At 32.8% G+C, this 10,333-nt stretch overlaps 1 protein-coding gene across 1 annotated transcript in view; it reads right to left on the reverse strand.

Moving 5' to 3' along the window:
* Positions 1-571: 571 nt before the first annotated feature.
* CISD2 (CDGSH iron sulfur domain 2) overlaps positions 572-10,333 on the reverse strand; it is a 20,533-nt gene continuing 10,771 nt past the window's right edge. The window contains exons 2-3 of the mRNA XM_074273793.1: positions 3,173-3,387; positions 572-1,747 (exon numbers count right to left, since the gene is read on the reverse strand). Coding sequence (XP_074129894.1) covers positions 1,658-1,747; positions 3,173-3,387 — 305 coding nt within the window. The 3' untranslated portion in view covers positions 572-1,657. The remainder of the gene's footprint in view (positions 1,748-3,172; positions 3,388-10,333) is intronic.

Genomic DNA, 10,333 nt, shown 5'->3' on the forward strand with positions numbered 1-10,333 from the left:
TTGTCCAAATCTCATTATCTGGAATGATTAGGTTGGAAGAGAAAGCTGAGAATCTGTTAGATGGATGTTGTTAAAAGGGCAAGAGTGCAGCCAGTGGCCCAAGGCCAACAGGAACTAGAAGGGGATAAGGAATTCCATAGGGAATGTGAAATTATGTTACAAAAATTTGAAGAGATCTCAGTGTACAAATAAGAGGAGGGACTGAATGAGATGAGGTGAGATCTCTCAAGACAATTGTGAACATTGAATAAGGCTTCATCTACTTCAGAATTTGAGTAGGCCTGAAGGACTTTGAGGATTGAGTCAAGGGCATAATTGAGTCTCCTTCCTGCTATCCTCCCATGACACAATTTCCTCAATTATGTACTTATTGATCAAATTCAATTTTGTGGGTAGATCTCGAATTTAGAATGTTAAGACTCTCAGCCAATGAGGATGAGGATCAGTGATGGGAGGTGGGGTTTGTGTTAGGAATTAAAGGTGATCCTGCCCACAGGAGGTGCTTCCTCTCTTTGATTGTCTGCTCAAAGAGTGGGACACCCTTCTCTCAAGAACGTACAATAAACTTTGCTTTACTCTAGAGATCTCTCCAGCTTTTTTATTGAATGGTGTTCCCTCACCATTTCTGTATCGCACAAACTGAATGTACTGAAGATCATTTACTGCCAGACACTCTTTTAAAATGAGAAATAGTCCAAAGTACATAGAAATAAAACAAATTATTATTAATGAAGTTATAGTTTTTTTTGGTAATTTCCCAATAAAATATTTATTTTTAAAAACTTTCTTGTCTTTATCAACTTCTTTAGAATTGAATTATTTTTGTGTGGTCTTACCTGATAATTTTACATTTATGATCACCCACAAAATCACAAGTTGGAACTAAAAAATCTTCAAATGTTCTTCCCTTATCCTTATCAAGCCAATAGGTCTTATTAATGCTATTGTCAGACAAATTTTTATTCAAAGAAATTCCTTTAGAGGAATTTGTAAACCAAAGAATCCTTGTTGTAATGCAAATAAGCACTCCTTAAGTTATTTGGATTTTAAAAAATCCTCTTCATCTAGCTTTCTCCAGTTGGGACCCTATTGCACTAGGATCTTTAAAGCAAAAAACCTATCTTTATCCTAGTTATCTAACACATTGCTATCTTACATTCACATAAAGATAATAAGATTGAAGAAAAATAATTTTAAAGTACAGAAGTGTTTGAAAAATATGTATTTTTATACTGCAGAAAATAAAAGGAGTTATGTAGATACTGAAAACACTTATAATATAGAAGACATCATAGATAAATAATTTTAGGAGTATTACAGAAATCTTGGGTTACCAATCTCTCAGTTAAACATCAGTATCAGGAAATGATTTTATTGCTAAAACAAAGGAACCTATAGTTTCATGATAAAAAATCTTGTTCAGTTTTTAAGTTCTACATAAATATGATTCTTCTAAATATACAAAGTATCAAATACAAAACAGTATAGTGTAGTAAGAAAACTAAATGGCAGAAACAGTGATCAAATCAACAACAGTAATTAAGATTACTAAAGATATCATCTATGCCATTCAAAGGCACTTATAGACACAAATAATTGAAAAATACAATGTAATATGAATTTATGCCACAGAAGTTAAAAGTAATCAGTCCAACTCTTATACTTCTTTTTTCTTCAGTATTAATGGACCAACATTATCTCCAGTTAATTCATTGTGTTTATTATGTGATCCATCACAGGCAGGAAACTAGAAAAGAAAAAATTAAAAGTGTTGTACAAAACACAGGATCCAATAAATTTAAATACTGACTAAACTAAATAAAAAGCAAATTGATTTTGAAAAATGATTATCAAGTACTTTTGACCAAACTGCTTCATTTTATTTAGCACCTGACACAATAGAAAATGGTTTCTGATACCACTATAGCCTTCTTTTCTTTTTAATGTTTCAAATAGAGCATATAAACAATTAAGACATTATTAGTTGAAATTTTTTTTAAATCTCAGAAGATCCACATCAGTCAAAGACAGGCTTACAGAAAGTCAATGAAAATGCCTAATCATTTTGCAGCTTTAAATTAAAAACTACCTCGAAGCATATTTATGTTGCTATGTGGATCCAACCAAACACCATGCATTTATTAAACTTCTACCATCTGACAATCACTGTCCAAATAACAAAAGGACATGATATTGACTTGAGTGAACTCTGTAATCACTCTGAAACTGTGTTCCCTTTTGATCTGTAAAATTAACACTCTGAAACTATTCCCTTTTGATCTTGGAGTCTTAGGCCCTCCTGGGAAAGCACATCTCCCCAGACAAGTGTCGTTGTTCAATTAGAAATCTTGGTCAAAAAGCATCCCATTGATCTTTTGGGGATGCCAGACCCTTTCAAGAAATTCCAATTAGAGATCTGGGCCGGATATTGATAAGCATCTAGGCCTGGGACTTTGGCTTTCTTTTCAACCTGAAATCTGAGCCTCAAGTTTCCTTTTTAAAGGGCAATTTCTGAACTCATTCTTTGAAGAAGGTCCAAAGCACCTCTGCCTCTTTGGCATAGTGGTCAGGACCCTGCCCACTGAAAAGGCATTCTCTTTTCAGTGCCAGCCTCCATTTCCCTAATAGGACTTTGCCACTAAAGAAGTCAGTCTCATAGCAAAACTGGCTTCCTATCTAACAATAAAGTTCCATTTTTGCCAATTAATATTTTGGGTTTCTTGAATTTTCACGAAAAACCTGCATTGACTAAAAGGGGATTTTCACAATTCTCTGCATTGCTACTAACCTCATCAATGTCTACTGCAAGTAATACTGATGACTTCAAACAAACCATTTCCTTATTTATATGAATTTTAGAAATATACATATTTTAAAGTGACAGAAAATGTTGTTATAGATATTCTAAGAAAATTTTAGTTTAAATTTTGATTGTGAACAAAGTATAGCAATTTACACAAATTTTTACTGAAAATGGCCCATCATCTTTCCTACTGCTCTATTTTTCAAGAGTGAACCCATATAAAACATAAATATATACATAATAAGAAATTTTAAAACATCATGAGAAATCTTCCAACATGTGGAAAGAATCTGAACTATGATTTAGGTAAGTAAAAATGCTATAACTGGAAAGAATTCTCATGTTTGTATATAAAATTAGGTATCTTACCGTCTTAGAACGCCAACATCTGCAGTAAGCAGCTTTAGTGAGACACAAATCTTCAATGTTTATTTCATTCACTACTTTTGGATTTTCCTTCTGAATCTTGAGATTAATCAAACTATCTTTTTGTTGTTTCTTCTTTGGGAGGAATGGACGAACTGCAAGGTAACCTAGCAGTGCAAGTACACCCAGAAATGGTAATAAACGAAGCCATTCTGAAACTAAATACATACAAATTTATTAAGGTTTGCAGTGTCCTATCTTTTAAAGTAAATTGTAAACTATTGCATAATTAATAAAACCATATCCCACAGAGTTAAGATTTTATTTTAATGAGTCATTGTATTCAGCCATCACTGTAATCTAAGGTGGAATAACATCTTAATGAGTTCTAAAGCTAGGTCACTTGTAACTAATGACATTCTGATTTCTTAGGTAAAAAGGAAGTCCATTAAATATGATTATAAAATAATCTACATTTTTTATCACTAGTATGATACGAAACCAAATCTATCCAAAAGCATAAGCATTCTCTATTTCTAAAAGAATGAGTTTTTATTGGTCTTTTGTTATTTACCATTCTAGTTTTCTTCAGTATCTTTTCTCTTGCCTAAGGACCATTCTATGTAACAAACAGTATTTTATAAAGGAAAGAAAAAGGAGAAGGGGAAAAATTAAGCACAACCTATTAACATATGGAAAGTCTAAATACATACAATATGCAAACACATCTGAGCTTCTCACTTTCACAAAGGCATGAACTGGGAATGTCTTTTCAAATTTCTTTATTCCAGTCATGCTTTATAATTTTACTACATTCACTTTTGGTTTTGATATGTGATTGTCTGTTGTAATGTTTGTGTATATTATTTTCTTAGCTCTGCATACCTTATTTTTCATCAGTCCATGTAGATTTTTCCATTCTTCTCTGTATTCATCACATTAATAATTTCTTTCAGTCTATATTCCATTACATTCACATGTCATATTATGTTTAACTGTTCCCCACTTAATAGGTATCTACTTTGTTTCCACACAAAAACTGTTATAATAAATATTTTGGTGTATAGGGGTTTTTTGGCTTCCTTGTGGTACAAGTCCAGTAATGGACTCTCTAGGTCAAAGTGTATGGACATTTTAATTAATCATGTAAAACATAATACTGAACTGCATTCCAAAGATGTTTTTACCAATTCATAACTCTACCAACAAAGCATTATTTCAATAAATCCACAAACCTGCCAAAATTGACTTGCCATCTTTTATCATCCTTGCCAATTTGCAGGGTGCCAGGTTGAAAACTCAGGGTTGTTTTGACCTGCATTTTCTCTTTATTCTCTTATTATTATTAATGATATGGAAGATTCTTTCCAATGATTGTGAGTTCAATAGTTTACAATTCATCTGAGAATTATTCTTACATATCCTGTGACCATTTATATATTAAGGAATGGCTATTGGTCTTAAATGTTTTAATTGTTCATTTCCCTAGATAATGAATGAATTGTGTTTTTGCCAACCAAGTTGAGAAACTTGATAAAATTAGCATTAAAAGTATAAATTAATCTTGGCAGTAATTGTGTTTTATTACATTAGCATAACCCCATGACAAGTAATGAATATTCTTTGATTTGTAATTTAATCCATACAAGTCTTTGTTGCTGATAGACTGATTCCCAGATACTTTATGTATTTTGTAGTTATTAGCAATGGGATTTATTTTTATATTATTGCTTCATAATTTGAAATATTGTTGATTTTTGAAGGTTTATTTTGTAGCCTGCAACTTTGCTATTATCTTTATTAGCATTGTTGCTAATTTCCTAGAATTTTTCAAAGATTCCATCATACCATCAGCAAATAAGGATAGTTTTATCTCTTTTTTACTATCCGTTTTTATTTTACTTGTCTAATTACTGTTGCTAACATTTAATAATGAGAATTGGCATTCTTGCTTTACTCTAATTCAATGAAAAAGCTGACAATGTACATGATACACTGCATTTGATGCTTCATTTTGGCTTTGAGTATAGATTTTTATGATGTTAAAAAAGATCTCACTATGCCCACTCGTTGACACACTTATTATTTAAGGTTTCATTGTTAAGTTCCCCATTTGAATTATTTTGTTTGTGGTCCCTGAACCAAAGATTGTTTATTACATTCTGGTCACTATTTTTGTCTCTATATTTGTTTACAACATCTCTGTGCCCTAAAATGTAGTAATTTTTTGCAAAAATTCCATCTGGTGCTGAGAAATATATATGTTACTTTCTTGTACTATTCTTTAGAAGATGTCTAGTTTCTCCAGCAATTTCTTCATAAGATAATTTCCCATTATCTTTTTGTTAGATTTCTGCAAAACTGAGAGGGACAGTGAAATCTGTCATTATTTTACTGTCTTCTTGTAGCTGTTTCCTTTATTGGACATTTGGACCATATTATAAATTTAATTCTGATACTGGTTTGTTGTCTATAATTTGAGTATAATGTAGTTTCTATTTATCACTTTTAAATTTCTGAATGTTCATTTTTGCATTGTTAATTGGCAAAAGCACAACTCCTGCTTTTTAAAATTCATTTGATGCATAATAATTTTTTCTTCCAGCCCCAGTTTTATTCTGAGTATTTTTAAAAATATGAAACAGATTATGGGGTTTTGCTTTCTTATCTAATTTGTTACTCTTTTTACCTTTTGGATTGTTGGAAACATTCACATTGTAACAATCAAATTATGAGCTAGATTGGATTATTTAAAAGTTATGATTTTTCCTTTCTTCTAGTGTAAACACAGTACTATGGCTCTACAGTAACTATATGTATGTATGTATATATATATATATGTATTTATATATATTTAAGGTATCTCTAGTCCCATCAGATCTCATTTTCCCTCCCCAACTTCCTTCCTATTTGTTACTTTAGAATTTTACTTATTAGGACCTTCTTCTTTTATGTTTTTATTTGGTTATTTAATTCTTCCTCTTTTTTCCCATTAAATTTAAAACCCCTTTTTCTATCCTCCTTTCTCAACAAATCTTCTTTGTTGGTTTTTTTAACTTTCATTTTCTGTGCCACTTTCTAGACAGAATTTTCTTTTCTCTTTCTTTGCTATCCAACTTTCCTCTCTATTCTAGGCACTCATTCTCTAATTTATGTATGTTCATGTAACAAGTTCTTAAGTATATTTACCTAGTCCCATTCAATTCTCTACATTTCTCATAGAATTAAAACTTTTGAGATCTAGTTTGTGCTCTCCTCTCTAAGCAATTTCTGCTACTTTTGTTAGAGTTTGCTGTCTGGTCCAGCCTTTTCTGTTATGCTTCACTCCCAGAAAAATTTCTTCAAGTTTCATAGAGAAGACATTTTCTCATGGTATGACTCCCCCACATCCCTAATAATGCAGCTGATCACTGACTTTTATCCTCCCTTGGTCACCTTTCTTATCTATTTGTTCTAAACCTTTTCTCTGGATCCCACAGATGTCAGCTAACTCCAGGAATTCTAACTTTATGCTTTATGCAGGACAAGTGGTTACTCTAAACATCAAATCCCCACAATAAGTACTAGCACAAGATCCCCATCTCTTATAAAATACCTCTTTACCCATGAACATTCATTAATGATACTTCCTCCTAAACATGTTCTCAACTACTTCTCCCCTGCAGTTTCTCTTCTTCCTAAAATAGAGGAATAATTTTTATTTCATACTAGCTCCTTCCTTCTCTCCTTCTATTCACTTTTTCATTAATTTAGTTCAGTAAAAACTATTGATTCACCTGTAGCAAGGTGTGGTGAGATTCAAGCCATAATGCTCCAAGGCCTGCCTCTTCACTATAACCTTATCTGACTTCTACTACCATTCTACCTCTTCATATACTTTTAGAAAGAAATCTCTTCTTTTCACTCTGCTGCTGTTCTTGGCTACTGCGTTCATTCATCCCTCCTGCATTTCTGGGTTGGAGGTATTCACAAAGGGAATAATCACTTTAGGGTGATTTTCTTTCTAGAAATGCCTCTCTATTAATGAACATTCATCTTTTTTCATTTATTATTAAGCTAAGATTTGAAGAGTGAAGCACTGTGAGATGTATCCTGAGTTACAATGCTTTTTGGAAAACATTCATTCATTCCCTCCTATATTCTCTGATAGATGTAAAAGTCTTGTACTATTTGAATTTCCCTTCCTTCTATTTGAAGGTCATTTTTTGGGGTACTTGCAGAATTTATTTCTTAATGGGATTGTTAAATTTAGCCACTACAATATGTCTTGGAGTTTGTGGCTCTCAGTTGTTTCTGGTCCCCCTCCCCTCCCCCACACCCAGAAATCTATAAATTCTTTCAACTGGCACTTTGTTTTCTGTGGTGAGAAGTTCTGAACACAATTCAACAATTTTCTTGTATTATTTCTTGCATTTTGGTGTTCAGGCTCTGTGATCTGAAAAAAAACAATTATAGGTTCTTCTGGGAAAACTAACATCCTTAAGTTGTCATTAAGTATCTAGTCTTAGAAATTAAGTTTTACTTATATGGAAAACATGAATATGAGAGAGAGAGACAGAAAGAAAATTTATTTTATCTTTTTTCTGGACTGTCCTTTACTTCTATGTTATTCTAAGTTATTATTTCATTTCTTTGATGAGACTTGCCATGGATTCAAAGTTTTTCTATTCTGCCCATTATATAGACAATTTACGTGCAGGTCAGAAATTCTGCTCTCATAATTCTTAATTCTCTTTCAAACCATTCAGAAATGTTGTGTTGTTTAATGCTCTATTCAAAACTCACAAAATCCTCTATTTTGTTTTGATACTGGATGGTTTTCTTTTGTTTTATAGTATTTTATTCATAGATGCCTCAACTCATTTACTAGATCCAGAAGACCATATTTCCTTTTCCTTTTCCAGTTCATGTCTTTATTGTTGGTTTATCTGCTTGTGTTCAAGGTCTTTGATTCTTCTTTTCCCTGATCACTTTGATAATATCAGTCTTTCCCTCGCCATCAATAATTTCTTTCTCTGGCTTCTGTTACTTGGATTTTCCAGGCCTCCTCTCAGATTAATAACTAGGCCTGCTGATCCACTACATATTTATTTAGGATGACACATTAAGTTCCTACTACCCTCCCAGCAACTGAACATCATATCCCCATCTCTTTTCATTCCAAAAATTCCCCATGACACAAAAGTCCTGTTTTCACTATCTTTAGCCAACCTTAGCTAGGTAATAGTCTACTGGCTTTTCCATTGCTATATAGGTAAATCTTATTTTATTTTATTTATCCATATGTCCCATCAATATCTAAGTGCAATTTCCCCAAAGTGAAAAGGTTAAGGTGAGAATCTTTTTAATCTTTTGGATAGGAGTTCTAAATCTTTCTTCTGTCATGATTTCTCTGACAGTCTCATGAAGCTTCTGAGTTTCCTTTAAGAAGGATGTTTTTAAATAACTGAAAGAATTGCTAAAATCCAATTTGTTGTTATTCAGTCATGTCTGACTCTATGTGACCCTTTGGATTTTTTGTCCATGGGGTTTTCTTGGCAAAAATACTAGAGTGTCTTGCCATTTCCTTCTCTGGTGTGTGCTTGTTTTCAGATAAGGAGCTGAGGCAAATATAGGGGTTAAGTAGCACAGGGCCAGTATATGATGCTGAATTTGAACTCAGATCAGGCATGGTATTCTATTCAGCATACCAATTAGCGGCCTGTTAAAATTCAGTTAGAGAACATGGACCCACTTAACACCACATACCAAGATAAGATCAAAATGGGTCCACGATTTAGGCATAAAGAACGAGATTATAAATAAATTAGAGGAACATAGGATAGTTTACCTCTTAAAAAAAAAAAAAATTCAGTTAGAGGACAGTAAAAACATGTTTTCCCCCATCCAAATTCACAGACACTCTGAAAATTATCCTTTTGGATAGTTTAATAGTTTGGATATGTTGTATAATTTGGTATATACATTTGCAATTATCTAGAGATAATGTATGTAGCAGAATGTAGTTTTATTTAATTAGGGAATTAACTAATATGCTGTTTGGATTTATATAATGATATATTTTGCTGGAAAGTGAGCCCAACTTGTTTTTGATTTATAAAATCATGTCTCACCCCTCATTACACTTCCCCAGCCTTGGACAGAACTTGTCTGTGGCACTAGAATTCCTAAAGATCTGAGAATTCCCATTGTAAACTGGGGTGAAAACCTGCAGGAAAATCTCAAAAGTATTAGGGTCTTTCTTCATGGACAGGTAAGAAAGAAACAATTCAAATGCCTTCTGTTCTGCAGTGCACCACAAAGAAAAAGTTGGTCAAAAGCATTAAGGAGTTAGATTCTATAAAAGCATCACAAACATTAATACAATTAAATAAACTTTTATGGGCTGGCCCAATAACCTAACCATTATGTATGGTAACATTATATGGAACCCTCAAAGTTATATCAAAGAAGCAATGAACATAGAGCAACTATAAGTCAGAGACTACCTCTACTGGTTTCAGCAGATTACTTCACCAACTTTTCTAAGAAAATAAGCTCACTCTTTCTCCCCTACTCCATACCTCAAAAAAACTACTGGCATTCTTCATCAACAGTATTTTGTTTCTGCCTAGGGAAAATGTCTTTTCGCCTTGACAAGTTGAAACCTTTTCTACTTTTGACCTAGATGTTATTACCTTTGGTTTCTTTTGAGAATTTACTTCTTTTGCTTATTTATTCTGTCCTCATCCACTCTTTTGAAATCTGCATAAATTCCCTCAGGCTACCATCCTACATCTTTTCCCAAGTCATAAAAACTATCAACATGAGGGAAAGGGACCCACATGTATAAAAATGTTTGTGGCAGTCCTTTTTTTGTAGTGGCTAGAAACTAGAAAGTGAATGGATGCCCATCAATTGGAGAATGGCTGAATAAATTATGGTATATGAATGTTATGGAATATTATTGTTCTGTAAGAAATGACCAACAGGATGATTTCAGAGAAGCCTGGAGAGACTTAACACAAACTGATGCTGAGTGAAATGAGCAGAACCAGAAGATCATTATACAAAGCAACAAAACTATACAATGATCAATTCTGATGGATGTGGCTCTACAGTGAGTTGATTCAAACCAGTTCTAATTGTCCGATAATGAAGAAAGCCATCTACATCCAGAGAGAG

Source organism: Sminthopsis crassicaudata, chromosome 6 (assembly GCF_048593235.1).
Source record: "Sminthopsis crassicaudata isolate SCR6 chromosome 6, ASM4859323v1, whole genome shotgun sequence".
NCBI lineage: Eukaryota > Metazoa > Chordata > Mammalia > Dasyuromorphia > Dasyuridae > Sminthopsis > Sminthopsis crassicaudata.